This window comes from Rhododendron vialii, chromosome 13a (genome assembly GCF_030253575.1).
Source record: "Rhododendron vialii isolate Sample 1 chromosome 13a, ASM3025357v1".
NCBI lineage: Eukaryota > Viridiplantae > Streptophyta > Magnoliopsida > Ericales > Ericaceae > Rhododendron > Rhododendron vialii.
The window spans coordinates 1,772,199-1,794,051 of record NC_080569.1 but is presented as its reverse complement, the minus strand read 5'-3'; the positions used below and the strand labels follow the sequence as shown (position 1 = coordinate 1,794,051).

Sequence of the window (21,853 nt, the reverse complement as noted above, 5' to 3'; positions counted from 1 at the left end):
TTGTTTCCTTCTCAAATTAGTTCTAAGTTTGGAGCATTTTTTCCGCGACTGATTTAGAATTGAAGTCCTTTGAGTAAAAGAAAAAGAGATTAAATTCTTTACATCGTCGGTGTAAACATTTACTTTATTCAAATCAATTATATTGTGCCACGTTGTCATATTTTATTGATTGGGATCACTATTTTGCAACATGGCACAATGTAATTGATTTGAAATAAATAAATATTTACACCGGCGGTGTAAAGAATTTATTTTAAAAAAAAATTTCTTGATGACCAAAATTGATTAGAAATTATAGATTTTTATTTTGGAGTACTCCATCACAATACAGCTTTTGGAGAAGAAAACAAAGAAGAGGACAAATGGGTCTGGGAGAGAGAGAGAGAGACCAACCGAACTGGCCCAGTTGGTTAATCATTTGTATTTTAAGGGTTAATCATTTGTATTTTAAGGGTATCTTTTGTCCATACGCTACCCCCAACAAGTAGGTTGACTTACTTGCCATTTGGTAGGAGTACTTCTCAACTCACTCACTGTGTCACTCAACTCTCCCTCTCTCTCTCTCTCTCTCTCTCTCAGCTCTCTTTGAGCCAGAAATTATGTTCAAGATTGGATCAAGGTCAGTATTTTCCGTCGTTTCTTCCCCTTATTGATGAAGACTCTTCTTTTGTTCTTTTTCTTTGGCATTAGTATCTCACCTGGTCTTTATCTCAGAAGAGGCATCTCCATTTCTAGAGCTATTGTCAATCGGCCATTTTCTACTACCCAGAGTCAGCCAGTCAGGTGAGTTTCGATTTTCATTCTCTCTCTCTCTCTCTCTCTCTCTCTCTCTCTCTCTCTCTCTCTCTCTCTCTCTCTCTCTCATCCATAATCCCATATATACTTGGCACTAGTGGCTAGTGAAATGAATATGTATCCCTAACAAAATCATTTTTGTGGGATTTTGAGATTGCTTGTCCAACCTAAGTATTTCATACTATTTTTCTCATTTTCCCTGTGCATAATGTGGAATCCAACTCCAATTCGGACGTCGTGAAACCGACAGACGTAGTGAACCTTGCCCTTCATCTTTAGGACTCTCATACAAGTGGGCGGACAAGAATGTCGTGATTGTCTTAGTCATTTGGTAAGAGAATTGTTGAAATGAGCGGATTGTCGTCTAGTCTCTGTAAGAGGATTCGTCGAATTAGACGGCTTTGGCATCTTTTATTGGAAATCCCCCCCCGGTAGTCTGTCATTGGGCATCATGCCATCGTCCCACCGTCCTGTTCCTTGTCCTCACGTATTGGACAAACCTCATCAACACTGAAAGATAAATGGTTCGGATCATGACCACAAGCGATCTCGACAGAGTCCACCTTGATAGGAGTTCATCCGCCTGAGGTCTTTCCGTGTGCGCCTAGGCTCAATCCGTTGGAAAGTATTCATGGAGTCCACACCACATCACATGGACCCAATATACATTGAATGACCCATATTCACTTAAAAGGCTAAGTCTTGTAAGTGGTGAGCCATCCCATTGTATATTAAGGTCGAACTCTTTTTGTATTTATCTGATGTAGGACTCAACCTTTCACACATGTTCGTAACAATCTCCTCCTCATGTGTGAACCATGCATTGGGCCTTAGCTCCCCCTCGATCTGATCCACTTGACTCCCACTTAATCCTTGATCTATTACCATTCTCCAGGACGTGTCCAAACCCGGGGCTTATTCACCGTATCCACTCCATCGAGAGCTACCATACTCCACGAGAGCCACCTTGCTGCCGGCCAACTGCTGCACGCATTAGGAATTTCCTGCTCCATCGAGAGTTACAATGGATTTCCTGCTCCACCGAGAGTCTCCGTGCAAGCCCCTGACCACCGATGCTTTCAGGAGAGTCCGCCCATAGATCATCAGCCGTCAGCTCTGCTACCACTTTGTAGGACCGAAACACACACCCAATATGCGAATAGAAAACAGTAAAGAAATCAACACACAGAATTTACGTGGTTTCCCAATACTGGGTACGTCCACGTCCACGGAATGTGTTACATCCTATAGTTGATTGATACACTGCTAACTCCTTGCCCCGAAGCCTTCTTAGTCGCCCTTGGGTGTGTTCTTTACTACATTGGCGCAATATACGAATCCCTTGTACTACCAAATACTTGTTGCCCGTTCTCGTTTGGTCACAACTCACAAGCGGCGGTGGAAACCGTGGGGTTTCCACCTATGGTAGAGAGAACTTAACATCTTTTCTAAATTCTTCTTACTCAAGTACCATTTGTCTCAATTCTCATTGTGGGATGGAGACAAGGGCCCCTTGAATTTTGTTCAAAAATTTTACATTTTGAAGTTTCAAGAATTGGTTAGAGATGCATTCATCAGAAGAGAATTTCGAGGGAAAATAGCAAATTTTTATTCACACTGTATTTAAGAAGTCACATAATTGAGTAATTATTTCATGCCCCTGGAGCACCACGTGACGATGCCCCAAATTTAACCGTGGAGAAAAGGTTTGGGACGCTATATGGTGGTGCCGCATAGTCATTGGAAAATTTTCCCAATGTCACCATAAAACATTCCCAAAGAAAGTATGAGTAATTTAGAATTGAAGATGCTATAAAGAACACTTTCTTTGCAACCCTTCAAAAGCATTTAGAGGTAAAAAAAACCCATTAAAATCTCCATCGATGTTTGGTTCAATTTACAAGATGCAAAGTTTTTCCAAGACAACACAATATGTTTGCGACACAGGAAACTAGAAGGCAAGGTAGCATTGATCACAGGAGCGGCAACCGGCATTGGAAAGGAAACCGCCACAAAGTTCATTAACCACGGCGCCAAAGTCGTGATCGCGGACATCCAACACAACTTCGGCCGCGAAACCGCTGAGCAACTAGGCCCAAACGCCGCCTTCATCGGTTGCGATGTTACGAAAGAATCTGACATATCAACCGCAGTGGATTATGCAGTTTCTAAACACGGTCAGCTCGACATCATGTACAATAATGCTGGTGTGGCGTGTCGTACTCCTCCGAGCATCGTCGACCTCGACCTCGAGGCGTTTGACCGAGTCATGAAAATCAACGTTCAAGGAGTCATTGCGGGAGTCAAGCACGCGTCGCGAGTGATGATCCCGCGGAGAACTGGATCGATCCTATGCACCGCAAGTGTCACAGGCAAGAAGTTTATGATTTTGGCTTCTGGTGTGTTTTTTCGATCAGCAAGGAAATTGATTATTTTTGAAAACATTGGAATATGTTTTCGAAACGCGATATGGAATTTGAAAACAGAGAGAAATGATTTGTAACAATTTAAAAGCAAGACCTCCCATCCAGTATTGTCACCGCAGTATAGTTTAACCACCAAATTCAGGGATGGTATAGTTCCTTTGCCCATAGGAAATCAGAGTATTGAACCATGAACACTGAAGAGAGAGAAGCATATTGGCTTAGCATGTTCTTTCTGGCCTGGGTTTAGACTGGATTTTGCAGTCGCGAACATGAAACTGTAAATCAAAACGCCAGATTGAGTCGGTCCAGTTCTCTTGGAGGACTGAAGAGGATCTCGTTCCTTTTGAAAAGTGCCAACGTGACACAATTTCGTGTTTGTTGACGTACTCTTTCATCAAAACCCGGACCGGAGAGAAACCAAAAACTGAAATTTTTGTTCTGGAAACCAAAACATTTCTCATCTTTTCCTCTCTAAACAAGTTGAACTTTTGTGTCGCAGGGATGATGGGAGGTCTATCTCAACACACTTATTCTATCTCCAAGTCCGCCGTGATTGGCATTGTCAAGTCAGCAGCATCCGAGCTGTGCAGACACGGCATCCGGGTCAACTGCATATCCCCGTTCGCCATTCCAACCGCCTTTGCGATGGCAGAAATGACGGAGTTGTTTCCGGGAGTCGATCCTGAGCGGCTCGTCGGCATGATACACAATGCTGGTGTGTTGCAGGGTGCATATTGTGAACCCAGTGATGTAGCCAATGCCGCGATTTACTTGGCGTCCGATGACGCCAAGTACGTTAGCGGGCATAATCTGGTGGTGGATGGGGGCTTCACTTCAATGAAGAGTTTGGAGTTAGCCTCACTTGATCAGACCCAGTGAAAGTGGATGAAAGAAATTTGGTGATTTTGCTTGTCGGTGTTTTTCTTTTACATTACCAGTTTTTAATTGGAGTTAATGAGGTGCTTAATTCCAAGATACATTGGGCCCCAGACAAGACGATTTCCTTGCTATTCTCAGTTGCTGACTAGAAAATACTAATTCCTAATGAAACTGAATACGATGAGAGGAAATATAAAATCAAAATATACGAGAAAATATATTTCGCGTATTGCGTTGTTTGGCTGTTAAAATTTTGTAACCATAATATATTTATTGCTATGCTATCTTTTTTTTTTCTCTATATGGTACTGAAATCAGAGACGAAGCCAGAATTTTTGCATAGGAGGATGAATATACACAATCAAATTTTTTTTATGATAATTTTTTTTCGATGTAAAAGTAGGGTTTTTAAAATTGTGGTTTGTTGGTAAAAATCCGACAAATTCAAAAGGTTTATCTAACACATTGGTTTATATTTTTATAATTTTCCGATTCCTCTTAAATAAACGATTAATCTCAAAAATTACAATGAAAAACTAAAAAAATAAACTTACGAGAAATAAAATATCAAAATAAGTTTCAGATTTATTTATAAGTTGAAAAAATGACGGCCAATGACGTGTTTTAATAATTAATACCCACTAAGAACACTCTGATAACTTTACAAGAACACATAGAAGCCCATAACCATATCAAAGCCAACCCAAACAGCACTTTATTAATTAATTTATGACTAAACGAAACCCTTTTTTAAGGTCTAGTATCAAATTGATGATCACTCTCTAATCCCTTCCGCCGTAATCAGTTGTAAACCAAGTGCAAAATGAATAGGGAAGCAAGAAGAAGAAAGGCGATTCTCAACGTCACTCCGTCGGAAATCACACCGGCGGCGGAGTCAATTGCCAACAACGTCGATCTCCTCACACAGATCCTTCTACGGCTGCCCGCGACACACACAATCCGATTCAAAATCGTGTCCAAGCACTAGCTATCTCTCCTCTCCGACTCCCACTTTGCCGCCGACCACTCCATCCGAAACCCTAGACCCTCCATCTCAGCCTTTTATTTCAACAGCGAAGGAACACCCGTCTCCGTCTCCCTCCACGGCGGCCGCCTCAGTTTCCCGTCTCTCTCCTCCTTCCTCGATGGTATCGGAAAACCTCCTAGAACTACTACGGCTGTATGCTCCTGCAACGGCTTACTGTTGTACTGTGATAGTCACTTCCCAGTCAGTTGTTATGGTAAGGGACGGCAATACATTATCTGTAATCCGACCACAAAGCAATACACAATACTTCCTATTTCGCATCCATTTGAGTCATACAATCGTAGACTTTACGCAGCGGCTTCCTGGCATGCTTATTTGGCTTTTGATCCTTCAAAATCACCTCACTACAAAGTTTTGTTGTTTAGGCATGTGCTTCGACTCCCTTTTGAGCTCGATGTCTACTGCTCTCAGAGAAAATGTAGGAATAAGGTTTTCCCAAAACAAAGGTATCGTGGAGGCGGTATCTACTGGAATGGAGCATTCCATTTATTAATCCATGACAATGGTCTCTGGAGATTCGACCTCAATACAGAGGAGATGACAGTAATGCCGAACCCTCCAACTCCCCAAATTCGTACTCTGGAGATTAAGTTTTTTGGAGAAAGTGGTGGCAGTTTGATTCTTATTCAGTCTTGTTTGAGGTATGCTGCGGGATTACAAATCCCTGAGATGGACAAGGATTACCGTGGTTGGATGGTGAAATGCCGGGTCGATCTTAGGCCATTAATACTTGAAAACCCTGAGATAAAAAACGAATCTAAGTGGGAAGTTAAAGTTCTGTTTGTTGTGAAGGGAGAAAAGGAAAATGATTTCACACTCGTATTAGCTATTCCAAAGAAGATCGTTTCCTATAATCTAAAGCGGAAGACATGGAATGTGCTTCATGACTTGGTGCACAATGGTTATGTTAGTGCTTTTCCCTTTATTGAAAGCCTATCTCCTATCTGAATAATGGAGCCAATGTGTTTTTGGTATGACTTTTCGAGGAATATATTGAACATTTTCCTGATACTAGGTCTTCGTTGCATATGTTGCTCTAACGTGTTTTGGTATCACAGACTACAATGTTATCACCACCCAGATCACCTGGCTAACATTTTACTTCTGCTTATCGGACAAATCTATTACTCTATTTGATTGCATGACTTGTGCTATTGATATGTGAGGTCATTGGCCTCTAACGTTTGCCTTTGATTCATCATGTTTGTTGCTTAATGTGATCCCTGATTTGACCCTCTAACAAGTTAACTCAAGTATGTTTCAGTTGTCTGATCAGAAGAAAGGACGTGCGAAACCTATTTTTTTCTGGTTGTGAATTGTGATGTCCTTGTTATGCTTAGTAAGGTAAAAGTGTTTTTAATGCACGACAGAGGAGTAGGAAAAGTTTACGGAGGGATTAGAATAAAATGTCACTACCATTAGATCGCCAGTATGAGAAACAAGTGAATTCCCAATTACGATAGGACTACACCAAAGGTCAGCTTTGAGCCCTTACCTTTTTGCCTTAGTTATGGATGAGCTGACTAGACATATTCAAGATGATATTCCGTGGTATATATGTTGTTAGCTGATGATATTGTCTTAGTGGATGAAACTACAAGGGGGGTTAATGCTAAATTAGAAATTTAGAGAGAAGCATTAGAGTCCAAAAGATTTGGAATAAGTAGTAGCAAAACTGAGTTTATGCACTGTAAGTTTAGTGACAATAGAAGTGATCAGACAGAGGAAATGAGGATTTGGATCAAGAGATACCAAAAAGTGAGCATTTTGGGTATTTATGTTTAATTTTTAGCAAGGATGGAGAGATTACGGATGATATAACCCTTCGGATCCAAGTTGGGTGGCTCAAGTGGAGAGCCACTTCTGGTGTATTGTGTGATCAAAGAATACCTAACAAATTCAAAAGAAAATTTTTCAAAATTGCTATCTGACCAGCCATGTCTGAAACAGAGTGTTGGCCTAAAAAGAAGCAACAAGTGAGTAAGATGATGAAATGAGGATGTTGAGGTGGATATGTGGTAAGACTAAGAGTGATAGAATTGAAAACAAAACTACGCGTGAGACGGAAGGAGTTGTACCTATAGAAGATAAGTTGAGAGAAAATAGATTAATGTTGTTTGGATATATTTACAGTAAACCTGCAGATGTGTAGTCAAGAAAAGTGACATGATAGTAGTGGATAGTCTGGTTTGGGGAAGAGGAAGAAGACCTAAACTAGTCGTTTGTGTTATAGTGCAACTCCACAAGGGAATTGATTTTTTCACACTCCCCTTTTACTCAGATGCACTTTCTTTTGGTTTTTATTCACTGTATGAATGACTGTAAAGTCACATGCATAAAGAGAAAAAAGAGAGTGCATTTTGGGGTATAAACGGCGTGCTAAAATCCATTCCCACTCCAAAATTCTCAACCTTGCTCTATCTGATTGCTGAATTAATGGTCGATAGAACACATCATCATCATCTTAGTAAGCACTATTCTCAAGCTGTGAGTACTCTTGAAGTATGAAAGGGAAAGCTGACACCTAAAGAACCTGGGATCCATGACTGACTGTACTTCATGGGCATGGGGGCTTAGTTTCTATCCTTTTTCTCTCTTACCATCTGAAAAGATCAGCTTTTATCAGTGGAATAAAGCACCAAACAATGAGTTAGAATTTTCCTCTTTGATGATGAAAGACTACTTTTCACATCCGTGATGCCAATGCCAAGATAGAAAGAGCAAAAGAACAACTTGCAAACCTTTTCATTCTATTGATGATCTAGTCTTGTAATAGAGAAGTGAGGTGAGGCTGGAGACATGTTCGTGTTTCTTAACCGGCAGCTGTTTTGGCTACGATTGAGGATGGTAGCAAATGCTAGTTTTGTTCTTGGAGGAGGGGATGAATATCCCTTTTAATAGGCAGCTCTGAGTGTCTAGGGAGGAGGAGTTAGTCTCCCTCTGGGGTTCATCTCCTTTTAAGTCTTTTGTTCTGCTGGAAATTCTTTCTTTGCTGATTGTTGTGATAAATTTTACTGTACTCGTAAGTGCACGAATCGTACCAAAGTATAGTTTAGTAAGTGCGAGGTCGAACCCACAGGGACTATTACGGATCTATTACGGATAGAACGCAGTTAAATAACTCTAAGAATCTCAAATTAAATTTCCTAATCTAGTTCAACAATATTTTGTTTGGGTTGAGAAAAATAAACCTACAAGAATTAAAAGTACTAAAAGTGATGATAAAAATATTAGGGCATTGGAATCCATTACATTCATCATATCCATAATATTTATGTTTCTCAATTCTCCAATTTCTCTACACAATAAGTTGGCAGCAAAGCTCTTTTATTGTGGAAAATATACAAGACAACTCTTTTTCTTAGCTTTTACTATTTTAGTTCTTCTTTTGCCAAACAGATGTATAAAATCAAAACATTCATTGAATCCATCAAAACACAATTTATATCCGTTTTTCACAAATCATAAATTGAATCCAACAAAACACAATGAAAATCCAATTTTAATTGTTCGATGAAAAATAGGCAAGAGAACAAGAAGGACTCTTAACGATTTAAACCATGCTTTTGTTTGGAGAAATTAAGTCACATAAATAAAATAGATATTTAAGCATGTAATTTCATCCTAGTCCCAACAACTAATTTAGCTACTCATAATTGAAATGAGAGACAATAATCGAAAGCAACTTTTTTAAAATGCATAAATCAACTTACAAGCAATTGTCTTCCTTGATTTCTTTGATCACAACTATCAAAGAATAAGAAAAGCAAAAACAAAATTAAAAATAGAAAATGGAGTACGATTTTTCTCTGGTCTCCTCCTCCCCTCTCCTACGTACACTCCTCTTTTTAAAGATCTCCAAGATGCCTCCTTGAGAAGAGCAAATGTAGTTGGGAAAAAGGATAGAATTGAATGAAGAAAGAGTAATGGGAGATGTGGGAAAAATTGGGAAGAGAAATAACAGATGGAGAGAGTATCAGAGTAAAGGAAAATTATGGGTCTCAGGATGGCACAGTTGTCTTGTACGCAGGAGGAGAATTATCCTGTGCTCCTCATGGTGGTGTAATTGGAGAAAACTATTCGGTACTTTGCACTTTCATCTTCCTTTCATCAAAAATGTGACTTCTAGAAGGACCTTCTGTGTTTAGCTAATGCAAGTTTGCCACTTGAGCTGCAGGAATGTTTGCTCCTAATTGCTCCATGTTTATTACTTATTGTTTCCTCTCTAGGTTCCAATTTATTAAGCAACCTTATTTAATACCTGCAAACATAAAAATACAACTAAAAATAAGATTATTATAATACTGTATAAAATAGTTCTAACAAAGTACTAATTTAAGCGATGTAATATACACTAAAACGTGTATATCACTGATAAAAAAGAAAAAGAAAAAAGTCTTTTGTTCTGCTTAGTGGTTTTCGTTTCCTTTTCTTTTCTTTACTTTTTTTTCGTTTCCTTTGGTTTTCCAGATTTCCAAACTAGCTGTCGTTTGATTTGTTTTATTGGTTGTGCCTAGTTGCAAAGGTTGAATTTGTACCTAGTTGCTGTTGTTGGTGTTCTGTTTTTTTCATTTCTTTTTTCCCATAACCCAAGATGCAGGGCAAGGACTTGGGGCTCTATTGGTATTGAATGGCTTTGTAATAGGAAGTGCTTGGCATTTACCTTTTCAATATGTATGAGAAGACTAATCTGGTGGAATGATCAAACTAAACCAAGAAAAAACTCATGAGGCAGCTCATGAGGTATCATCTTTTGGGGGTGTTATAACTCATGAGGTAGCTCAATTTGCATCCATGTACGCTCCAAAGTAGAGGTCAAGGGGTCAATCCTTTGCAAAGTGCGAGATTTTATTGTTCTTCTCGTCATGGTTTTCTATTACTTGTGGTACACTAACCTAAGGTGATGGATTTATTGATACCGTAACTTTTTATAAACTTACGCATAGCTTCTCGTTTTCTTTTTTGATGAATTGACTTCTAATCGATTATTTGGTCTCATATTACTCATCTACTGCAATATTTTGAAATGCTTCTGTCCTTCTAAAACGAGGAAAACAATTTTGAAAAATTAAAAGAAAAGGCGAGTGGAACACAATTTAAAAATAAAAGGTAACCTCAGATTGATACGATACCATTCTAACGACAGTGTTCTAGGAGTATTTGAAAAGAAAGGGCTACCAAAGAAAGGGCTACCAAACAGGCCCATTCTGGGCATCCAAAGATATGGTATTAATTGCTGAAAGGATTTACAAATTGTCATACCTTGAACATAAACTTGAATGACTGCTTTACAACGAAATACTATAACTCTCTAGTGATTATTACCTTGACCAATCAAAATTGTTGTAAAACAGTATGGCGCATGAAATCTTCTGGTGCTGCAAAACAGTGAGATCACAAAAGTCAATACACCATGAATCATGTAAAACCTGCTCAAGATCCATACAAACACCCTCCATTTCCTGCTTGTTATAGAATTCATGATGTGGTGAAGGGGGATATACCTAATCCACCAGTGAACAACTTGAACTGACCAAGAGCCTGCCTTACGAACATCTCAACGCCGCTCACCACTACGGCTCCCACTTCTGCAGCTTCTCGTAAGAGCCTAGTGTTTCTAGGTGTATATACAGCATCAAAAACCAGCTGATATGATCCCAATGCCTCCTAAAGTTTGGGAAAGAAGGATAACTCGTTCATTTTGTGCGCATACCATATTCCTTGTGTGCGTGAGAGAGAGAGAGAGAGAGAGAGAGAGAGAGAGAGAGAGAGAGAGAAAGAACCTTGGAAACAGGACTTTGATCACAATTTGGCTGCATGCCCACAGCAGAAGCATTTGCGAGGATCATTCCATTCTCAGCACAGAATGTGTCTAAACATTCGTATGGCAGTGCTTCACCAGAAACTGCTTGCGCCAGTGCCATTGCTCTCTCTTTCAAAAAGAACAGAAACAGTCAAGAAAGCTAGAAAAAATTGCTCCACATCAATCCTAAGCGGGCAGAAATCTTTTGCATTTACCAAAATTGCGGTTGAAAATAACAACCCTTGCCCCTCGGTTTTTTGCACCAAAAGCCAGTGCTCTTCCAGCACCTCCAGCTCCAACCAACACAAACACTTTCCCAGCAATGGGAGAGGTATGCAATGCTTCCCCATTGGCAACTTGTCTTTCTGTTCAACCCACAAAAAGCAAATAAACTTCTTAGCATGTGCCTTAAACCTTGTGAATTGGACTTACATGTTATTAACTCGGGTTTCTTCTAACTTTGACAAAATCAGCTCGGATGCAATCAACTCCTTCATAATCAAATTGCATGCTTGAATTTTAAGACAATTTTCTTCCAAAGAGACCACTCATGTTCAAAAGCAGTAAATCAATGGCGATGCACTACAGTTAACTTCCATGAAACGCAAAAGATGCAATACAATTCAAGATCCTGTCCTTCTAAAATAAATCACAGTACCTATCAAGGCATCCTCGATCGCAGTTATAGAAGCCTCACAATCCGTATTGAAACCAACCAGCTTCCCATCAGTAGGCCTCCTTATAATGGTATTTACAGCTCCGATGGACTGATTGACAAAGCAAGCCACCGCTTAGAAAGCTTAGACACTACAATCATAAATATACTGCATCTGGAACTAAAACCTACATTTTGTGCCAAAAAATTTACACATCCAATTGCCGAATCACCCTAGATTTGAAGAAAGTTTACTCAACCAGATGGTAGTTAGTTGACCTTGATGATAGAATTGTGTCATGTCTTAGGCGGGAAAAATTGCAGCCAACGGAATCCCAATGTTCATCAAGATAGAAAATATGAGGAGAATAAAATTTGACCGACGGCACAACAACTCAACAGAGGCTTGGCTTAGATTCATCTTACGTAAATCTCATCACCATTGGATTGGAAGCTCACTTAACCAAGCAAACACGAGCTTCAGAAGACTTATCACATGCCTGCATTCAGACGCTATATCTTTTGGCATATGATACGATCCTAGAAGAAGTAAAGCAATGACTCATGCCAACAGGGTAATGGATATCCATTCAACTTCGTTAATGACATCAGGTAAAACATATTTGAAGAAAGGGATCAAAATTGCTTGCCTTATGAAACTGTTTGAAAAACTAACAAAACTGCACAGCAAAATTGTCAGACCTTAGCAAGAGGATGGACTTCATCACAGCACTCTACTGCTGCTTCCTTATGCGGGATCCCAACACTAAAAGGCCAATCAAAGGAAAGCAAATCTTTGCATTAGAAAATCTACTCAATAAGTTTATATTGGTTCTAAATAGGAACCCCTAGTTCTATGACCTTGGTTTGCATCAACTTAGCAGATAGTAGCACCCAACAACATTTGGTTCCATCAATTATCAACTATGATGCACGGACACGGGAATTCTAAAAAAATGGGGACATGGACACAGTGGGGACACGCCACGTGTATATTTATTTATTTATTATTTATATAAATAAATAAATAATTATAGTGTGACACCCAGAAATTTTTAAAAATTTATAATTTGGCCCCAAATTTTTTAACAAAAATTACAATTTGACCCCCAATTTTAAAAAAAATTACAGTTTGGCCCTTGCCATGTCCCCATCAGTGTCCCCAGCCGTTATGTTAAATATGGGACACGCCACGTGGCGTGTCTCATACATGTCCCCGCCGTGTTCCCGTGTCCGACACTACGATACTTCGACCTCTAGAGGTGTCGGTGCTTCATAGATTATCAACAAGCCAAATTAGAAAATTTTATGTGCCTCGGATACAATGCGGTGACAGTTCTCAAGAAGGTTGAATCATTGCTCATATATGTGTTTCCTGAAGCATGCTATGCCTATGAGCAGATGCCCATCACAAAAGATTTTCAAAAACAAAATCATGCTTGCAGAGGATATTATTTACGATTGAAAAAAAGAAAGTTGAAGAAAGGAATAAACTGAAATATTCACGAGGACATGAATAAAATGGAATACTATATCTATTCATAAGCAACTATTTTATCACTCAAGTAAAAGGCAACATTCACCGACTCAAGTACTCTTGCTAACCAATTACCACTATCCAGAAAAAAGGATCTTTGTAACTCTTCATATGAAGAAGATTGGGAAGATTATAAGTGCCTTTCTGTAAGTCGTTGCATGAAGAAGAATAGGGGATTCAAGGCATGATAAAAAAAAACTTTGTAAATTTCAAGTCTTTTCTTTTATTTGCATGAAAAAAGAAACAATGTTTACATACAAAAGCAAAAAAACGTTCCCGTCTCTACTGTAATAAAGTGGTTACATACCTGAATCCGGCAAAGTCAGTGCCTGAATAGACCCTGAAGAATTCCTTGATATCATCGACAAGCATTGGAACATAAATTCCATTATATCCTGTGTGTCTAAAGGCAGGGTTATGCAGAAGAGGGCCTTTGCTATGGCCTACTGGATTTGAGATGACGCCAAATACTTTTGTATTTGCATTTATATGTTCAAGTTTGTAAACTTGTTTGATGCTGACAATAGGTGGCAATCCGGGTGTGGATGTGCCTCCTAGAGATCCACAGACTAAAAACGCACCAAATTTTGGCCCCAACAGTTGACTTATAAGACCTCTATCACCAACTGCTCTAACAATTAGCGGTACCTGCAGGTAGACCTAACATAAGTTGACTACATTATGCTACTATACGAATGAAAGTAATTACGAACTCCAGTTATGAGAAGTCAAAAATTGTAGAGGTGAGAGAGGAAACAACAGTGGACAAAACCATAATGGAAGGAGCAAACCATCAGCATAAGTCAAAAAAATGGGATCATGATACCACCTGCTGAAGCGTATCAAAGGTGGATGCCAGATGGAATGCCAATTAAAATCAAAATGAAGTAGCTTTCAGATGGAAAAAAAAAAGCATCAAGAGAAAAAATTGCTTTGTAAGATCTGATTTGATGTTGTGTTCGACAACAAATTTGGCCGGAAAGGTTTAAAATCACATGGAAAGCACTATACCTAACAATCAAAGACACTGCAGCAAATCATTTAGAAGTTGGCTGAGCAAGCATACCTTAAGTAGAATTTTGGTTCTCTAATTTGCCTAGTGGTGATAACAAGTACCTGACAATGGGTGAGCATATGGAAAAGTGGAGCTACATCAGTAATATAAACCACATCAACCACAAGCTTGATGACATCTGCTCCCGTAGATTGCTGGCATGCAATCAGGTTACCAAGTTTCTCTTTTGAAGGTCTTCCACCGTTAAGATAGCTTGATACAATTATTTTGCTATTGGAACGCTCATTGAGAAAGTCGGTTATGCCAAGGTCAAGAGCCACCTGGATAGTAACAGACAGAATCAAAGAGTGCATAGTAGGCTATTAGCTCTAAGAAGATGAAGGTAAAGTAAAAAGGTAAGAGGTTTTGGAAGAATGCTTTGATGGAATGTAAAACAGGTAGTGGTATTCTGATAGCAGCTACTTTGTGCATATTGCCAAATGTTACGTCTGTCTCCAATCCTCCCCCGCTCATACCCCCAATGATTGGAGACTACATCGGTTCTGTTATTGTTGTTTTGATGGAATGTAAATTATCAAATCCGATAAAACAATCCACAAAAATGAGACGGATCCTATGTTACTTGAACTCGGATAGGAGTATTACTATCAGGTAAGGGTATCAGAATGCGTGTCCAAGTGCCAGAACTTCCGAACCTTAATTTCGAAGATGTCACGATATGTGTCCAAAATTTCAGGTGCGGGGAACATCCTGAATACTTATTGACGTTGTAGAGTTTGTCAAATAGATTATTCATGTAAAAAAACTAGTTTGATCGGACACCTATAGCTACATAAACAAAACAAATTTGTGTAACAAAAAACCCAAATGGGTTGGCTTGGATTCAGGGGTTTGCTCCCTCCCAAGATCTCAGGTTCAAAACCTCTCAGGTGCTATCACCTCTTATTGGGAAGTCTATATGGAGATTTGCCTTGGCTTTAATTGAGCCCCCGCTAGTAGGCGATGGAATTAGTTCTTCAAGATTAGTCGAGGTGCATGTAGGCTGATTCGTACATGTGTGGTAAAATTGTGTAACAAAATAGATAACACAGTTCAAGCTTCAAATCATATTTCGTCCATTCATTATTTTCTTCACAAATCTGTTTTGTCTATGGAGCTACCTATGTTCAATAAAGCTAATTTTTTTTCGTGAATGTTCTTACTTGTCAAACCCTACAAAATGTAGATGGCACAGACAAACTCAAACTGAAGCTTTGTCCCAATAACTCAAAGCTTCTTAGTGCCTTCTAGGACTGGTTGAATCCCAGCTTTCACTATGATTCAACCATAGGTTGAATACTTCCACACACAAACACACATTATTTGCACACAATACCAATATACGATTGCCATGACTGATTCAAAGAACTTAAAGAAACATGGAACTGAGTTATGAAGTGAAGTGAATTCATCAAAGTGAAAAAATTTCGAGTGACCCAAAGAAAATCAAGCGATTTCAACCCTTGTAGTCACCAAAAATAGACACACAGGACCATAATCGTAAATTTGTCCACATATACTCGGTTGGGCCAGTCCATACGGAGCATCGCTCCAGCTTTAAATTGGCTCCCCGTGCTAATGGACGGTGTGATTGAACCCTGATTCATTGACGTGCGCATAAGTTCGCTCAGACATACGAATTGGGGTAACTAACCTCGAGATCAATTTCGACGAATTCGACATCTAGTTGGACAGCCAGTTTCAGAACTTGCAAGCACCTACTCCTCCTGCACTCTCCTCCTCTGCTTAATTTCCTAGACGAATTAAGCCTGTCAAAAGAAAACGCCGAATTTCAGAAAGTTAGATTATTTCCGGTTTTAACCCTGTGTCCCTTAATATATTTGTCAACTTTCAGCTCTCGACAACCACTGCTTAGTGCAGTTAGTCAGTCATTGTCTCTCCTTTGTGGAAGGTCTTGGGTTCGAGCCCCACAGAGGGCAGACCCTTTAGGGGACCAGGGCTATGGATAGCTTCTGGTCTCCCCGTGCTAACTCTAACACCCCCACTAATCCCGCCGATGTATATCGCCGTGGCAAAAAAAAAAAAAAAAACTTTCAGCTCTCATTGGTCGTTTGAAAAATATCTTGGGCTTATATGAAATAAATGTGGGCTCCACATTTAAAAAGTTGAGAATAAATATGGAAAGTTGTATCTTTTCATGTATAATCATTGTGTTTCCTAAAAATTGAATTTTAGAGATTTGACAAATAAAATAAGATGGAAGAAGTGTATCGTTCAAAAGATTTGACAAATAAAATAAGATGGAGGAAGTGTGTATTTATATATATATATATATATATATATATAAAATCATAAATCATTCAAAAGTGGGCTCCACACGATAAAATACACAGTAGTAATAAATCATCAACGCAAATGGTGCATGCATGTGGCTATGGTGCCGTTCCAACTCTACAGTAAAAAGAACTTTTACAAAAAGAAGGTTTTTCAAGTTCAAATATAATGAAAATGAAAAATATTTTTTTAATTTTTTTTGCACCGTTTAAATGATCTCGATGAGATCTATCAAACAAGATCCATATTATTAGGAAAAATATTTACGTAAACACATTATTTCTGAGCTTGAAAAACCTTTTTTTTCTAAAAGTTCTTTTTACTATTCAGTTGGAACACCCTCTATGTGGGTCCCAAAAGGAACCTCACCGCAGCTGACGTAATGCAAAGTACTTTTACAATTGTGACCTCAATTTTGCAAGTAATAACAAAACTTAACTTAAATTTGACTTTTGTTTTTGGTAAGTAAATTTTTATAGCCAATTTGACTTTAGTTTGTTAGGTCTAATAATAACCAAATTGCCATTCAAATAGGTGGCGGGTTCTTCAAAATTAAGCTTACATATAACTTTTTGCTATTATTTGCCGTTATGGTGGGTTTTTTAATTGATTTTGTACTTCTCTTTTGACTAAGTGTATTTCATTTTTTTATCTTCATTTATATAGAATTACAAAATTGTCATTCATATATTTTTTCCTTCACACATTAAAAAGGTAATTATGTAATTTCACTTCACTACAAAACAAAAACAAAAAATGCATTTAGATAAAAAGGAAGTGTGAAAATCAATTTCTTTTTTTTTCCCTTAGCTTTATGCAAAAGAGTTCTTGCTGCTTCTTTTTCCCTCTCCTTTTGATTCTCCAGTTAGCTAGATAGGTGGCTGAATTTTTCTCACGTCTTATGGGAGTTCCTTTTTCCATAAAAAATAAAATAAAAATGGGTAAATTTCACTAACCTCCCCTGAGGTTTCTGAAATCTCAGTAACCTCCCTTACTTTTGCTGACATTACCAAAAGTCCCCCTTCTGTTACCAGCCGTTACATATGCTAACAAAATTTGCTGATGATGTCATAATATGTGCCTTGAACTGCCAAAAATGCCCTTTGACCTCTAAATCTTCTAAACTCATGTGTTCTTCCACCCATATTACAATTCAAATTCTAATTTTGCCGCAATGAAGCCGACTTATTTTGGATATTAGATAGGAAGCATATGAATCTATCAATTATTCTATTTCAAATGCAAATATTTAATTGAAAATATTTATAATAATGACTATATTAATAAGCTCAAAAAAGAAAAATAACAAATTCTTTAGTTACTTTGTAAAATAAACTAAGGTGTAGTTTGCCATAATAATTCTTTTGGATTTTTTTGGTCTTTGTTCAAATATTTTTTTGTCTTAGTAGTTTTGCATCAATTTTTGATGGATTTTTTATTCATTTCAACAAGAGAAACATAAAATGTAAAAAATTATGATCAAAACCTTTTAAAAGTTTTTTTTAACAGACTTTTAAAAGTTGACTAAGGACATAAACAAAGAAAAATATTTTTTTGTAGAATTATGTTTTGTTATTCTAATTCTTTCAACTTTAGTTCCTATTTTTAAATTTTTTTATTTCTTTGCTTGATATAAACTAATAATCTAAAAAAATTGAACACAAAACTAAAATGTTTTAAACCCTAAGGAGTTAGCCTGGTAGTCAAGATTTGAGACTTAGGAGTTTGCTCCTTTCTAGAGTCTCAAGTTTGAAATCTCTCAAGTGCAATCAACTATTTTCGGACCACCCATTTCTACCTTTAGTTGGGCTCCCTGCAAATGGGCGGTAGGATTCGGCTCCCAGAATTATTCGAGGTGCACTTAAGTTAGCCCGAACACCTTAGTTATTTAAAAAAATCTAAAATGTCTTCAATAAGAAATTCTAGAATATGAACTTGTTGTATTGAGCAATTCTATCCATTTTTCTTGTTCAATATAGACAATGAGCCCCTCAAAACCTCTAACCCAGCATAAATTGTAAACCTCCAGAAACCTCTTCCATCACCTTATCACCACCCAATGCCCCTTCGTAAAAAGTGCCCAAAACCGCCGCACCCAATTTTGCCACAGCGCAACCAATTTTTATCCTTATTTTACCAATTTCGCATGCTGCTCACTCCATTCACCGGAAAAGAATAATTCACCCGATTTATATAAAAATGTGTGTATGTTTATTTCATTCGAGTAGTAATTGCGTATGCAGAATAAGAGCACAATTGGATTAAAAAGTCGGGAGTAACTTTTTTTTTTCTCTATTCAAATAATTTTTTGCATTTATTAGTTTTGCGTCAATTTTTTTGTAACTCATTGATTCCTCTTAGCGAAAGGAATAAAAAAAGTATAAACTTTTAATCGCAACTCATAATTTTCTTTAAAAGACAAAAAAAAAAAAATCAAAAAAACTGTCTTTTTGACTTACTTTTTTTCTTTCTTAGAAAAATTAAGACTTCCGATCAATTTTATTTTTACTTTTTTGATTCCTTTCGTCGAGACAAAGCAATAAGTCAAAAATTTGAAGTAAAACTAATAAATGCGATTTTTTTAAATAAAGACAAAAAAAAAAGTCACTCTTAATTTTTTAATCCAAACCCACCCAAGTGAGGTTTAATTATTTCTATCCCATTATGTTCTTTGCTTATGCCAGCATCCAAATCGGCAATTTCCGTTGGATTTCTTTGCAAAGGGGAAGAATTATTCAGTAGAGGGCAAATGGAAATACAAGTAGAGGGCATATATGTCATTTTATCACAATAGTTAACGCCAATAAAGGTTAAATTAACTGAAGGGGGACTTTTGGTAATGTCAGCAAAAGTAAGGGAGGTTACTGAGATTTCAGAAACCTCAGGGGAGGTTTCTGTTTGTGTCAGAAACCTCAGGGGAGGTCAGTGAAATTTACCCAATAAAAATAGAAAGCTTAGCTTGTGTTTGGAGTTTCTTTAATCATCAGATTAGTCAAAGATGTGCATTTCTAACAAGAACATACGAATTATGAAAAAATACCTACCGGTATCCGATTGAGCTAATTTTTTAAAAAACCCTCAAAAATTATTTTAAAATACATGAGCAATTCGGATCATCTTTGTCGACTTGAGGTGGGCCTCACAAAAAAAACATATGCGCAATATCTACCTAAGTTGTTTGTGTGCATAGCAGAAAGTTTGTTAAAAAAATAAAAGTGTGAAGCAAACTCACTTGTTCCAGTGAGCAAACATTTTTTTTGTCAAGCAATATGACATTATAATTTCAACAATTTCACAATTACTGTAAACTCAACCCAACTACTAAATTCATTAGGGAGAGAAAATAATCCAATAAATACAAATAAAATCACTCATAAGGGGTGGAAGATTCGAATTCCTAACTTCCTAATAAGGTGTAAGAGTCTTGATCAGTCCCAATTGGTTGAGCAAACATACTTAAGGACGATAAAAAATATTTTAGCGAACAATTTTAAGTTTTGATTTAAAAAAAAAAACTTTAGTTTGACGGCTGAGTGAATTGGCAAATAGAAATAAGGAATTGATTTTCACTCCCTTTTTCCACTTGCTAGTGTTGAAAATGCATGTTTTTTTATTTTTTTGCTAAAAGACAAAAAGAGTGTGGATGTAGAAAAGTAGAGTGAAAATCAATTCCTTAGAAATACTTCAAAATCAAAAAAAACGTAATGCTTTTCATAATAAAAGAAAAATTTACTGACCAATTTTCAGTTATCAAAGTGAGCGTGTACGTTTTGGATTTTTTTGCACACATGAAGGGTAGTCTTGGCATTTTAGTAGGTTGGTAGACTATGCCGTGACAATGGAAAAAGCTGTGTTGCTTTAAACCTGAAAAGCTGTGTTGCTTTATACACCGAATCATCAAATAGATGATGAGTTCAAACTGGTGGTTCAGCTCAACTTGTCTTGTTCCCTCACGGCCTCACCCCAGGTCCTTGGAAGTGGTCTACCTACCCTTCTTCTATTTTATGGGAAATTATTATTGGCTCTTGGCCGGAACACCGTCACATGATATTTTAAGGGTCTTCTCCACCACATATTTGCATAACTTGTATCACCAAGTCTTGCATAAATGTGTGACGGAAAAGGCCCGTAAAATGTCAATGGCGGTGCTATAAGAGCACTAAATAGTCATATCATCAATCACGTCCATAGGGAGTAATTATTCAGTGGTCTTGAAGTACCGCACACCCATGAACCCTCACCGGCAAAACCAAAATTCGCATTACACACGAGCAGAGAGAGAGAGAATAAGCAAAACTCTAACCTGAAAGAAACAATGGCAGGGAGAGTTCTTTGGCTCAAGAGTTGTTCAACTTCTGAGATGTGGGAGAAGGACATGGAATCAAGGTGAAGCTCCACTAGATCTGCACCTTCTTCCTTTGCTTTCTCCATTGAAGCCACCATTTCTTCCTTAGTCTCACAGTCTAATGTTGTGCACACCAACAGATCACTCCTCCTAGCCCTTACCATTTTACACAACACACACACACACGCAGAGGAATATCTGCTTACTTACTTCAGAGTGCCTATATTACATAGCCATACTTCCTTATATAAGCACACAGAACCCCCGTGTCCACACTCCAGACTCATGTGGCAGTTATTGTGACTAATTATTTGGTGGTTTAATTTGGGCACCGCCGCGTGGTGCCCTAACACCCTTATTTACCACATATTTCTGTATAGCTCATTTTTGTAAGAACCTTAGAGTTATTTGTCGGATCTTCTCACCATCTCACTTCCCTTGGTGGTGCTTTCGAGGTAAAAAAAAAAATATTCATTTTCGCCGAGAGACCTTTGGCCCAACGGCGTCAGGAATGCACGTACGTGCTAAAAGAAAGGAGGCTAAAATTCAACTCACCCTCTAAAGTGTTAATCTAACTATTCTAACATTACTGACTTCCGCCAATTAGAAAGAAAAAATAGAAGGAGCATTGGGATCATAATAGCTTGGGGAACAAATACAATTGAATTCGTGGGCACAGTTTCATACTCCTTCCGTCCCTAAATGTTTGGCACTTTCATGTTTTTTATTGTCTCATATTATTTGTCCATTTTGAAAAGTCAAAAGCAAAATATGGTAAATTTTCTATGTTACCTTTTTTTTTTGGACACCAAATTTCAAATTCAAATTTTCAAGTACTCCTATTAAAGAAACACAATAACTCTGGATGAAATCTTGACAAGGGACCCATCTCACATGAGTCGATAACCAATGTTTTTGGCCTTCTGTGGCCTTCTGAGATAATGTACTTACATAGTTATTGAAGGCACAATCCGTACCTAGGTAACTTTTTACTCCCTCCATCTCAATTTAATTAT

General features: G+C 37.8%; 2 protein-coding genes across 6 annotated transcripts; one reads left to right on the top strand and one right to left on the bottom strand.

Moving 5' to 3' along the window:
• Positions 1–458: 458 nt before the first annotated feature.
• On the top strand, positions 459–4,351 carry LOC131315148 (secoisolariciresinol dehydrogenase). 2 transcript variants are annotated; one of them, XM_058344233.1, is made up of 4 exons: positions 459–619; positions 715–783; positions 2,743–3,167; positions 3,721–4,351. In XM_058344233.1, the coding sequence occupies exons 1-4, from the start codon at positions 600–602 to the stop codon at positions 4,098–4,100; spliced, it is 894 nt and encodes a 297-aa protein (XP_058200216.1). In that variant the 5' UTR covers positions 459–599; the 3' UTR covers positions 4,101–4,351. The 2 variants fall into 2 exon arrangements, with proteins under 2 accessions (XP_058200216.1, XP_058200217.1); XM_058344234.1 differs by having other exon boundaries at positions 476–619; positions 718–783.
• Positions 4,352–4,889: 538 nt separating this feature from the next.
• On the bottom strand, positions 4,890–21,470 carry LOC131315147 (bifunctional 3-dehydroquinate dehydratase/shikimate dehydrogenase, chloroplastic-like). Of its 4 annotated transcripts, none has more exons than XM_058344230.1 (11): positions 20,796–21,096; positions 15,852–15,966; positions 14,260–14,478; positions 13,451–13,791; positions 12,309–12,372; positions 11,610–11,718; positions 11,167–11,316; positions 10,932–11,080; positions 10,653–10,815; positions 10,474–10,526; positions 4,890–6,742 (listed from the first exon to the last, which is right to left on the bottom strand). In XM_058344230.1, the coding sequence occupies exons 1-10, from the start codon at positions 20,999–21,001 to the stop codon at positions 10,483–10,485; spliced, it is 1,560 nt and encodes a 519-aa protein (XP_058200213.1). In that variant the 5' UTR covers positions 21,002–21,096; the 3' UTR covers positions 4,890–6,742; positions 10,474–10,482. The 4 variants fall into 4 exon arrangements, with proteins under 4 accessions (XP_058200213.1, XP_058200215.1, XP_058200212.1 ...); XM_058344232.1 differs by having other exon boundaries at positions 4,890–5,309; XM_058344229.1 differs by lacking the exon at positions 4,890–6,742 and adding an exon at positions 7,545–7,733 and having other exon boundaries at positions 10,457–10,526.
• Between the last annotated feature and the right edge of the window lie 383 nt (positions 21,471–21,853).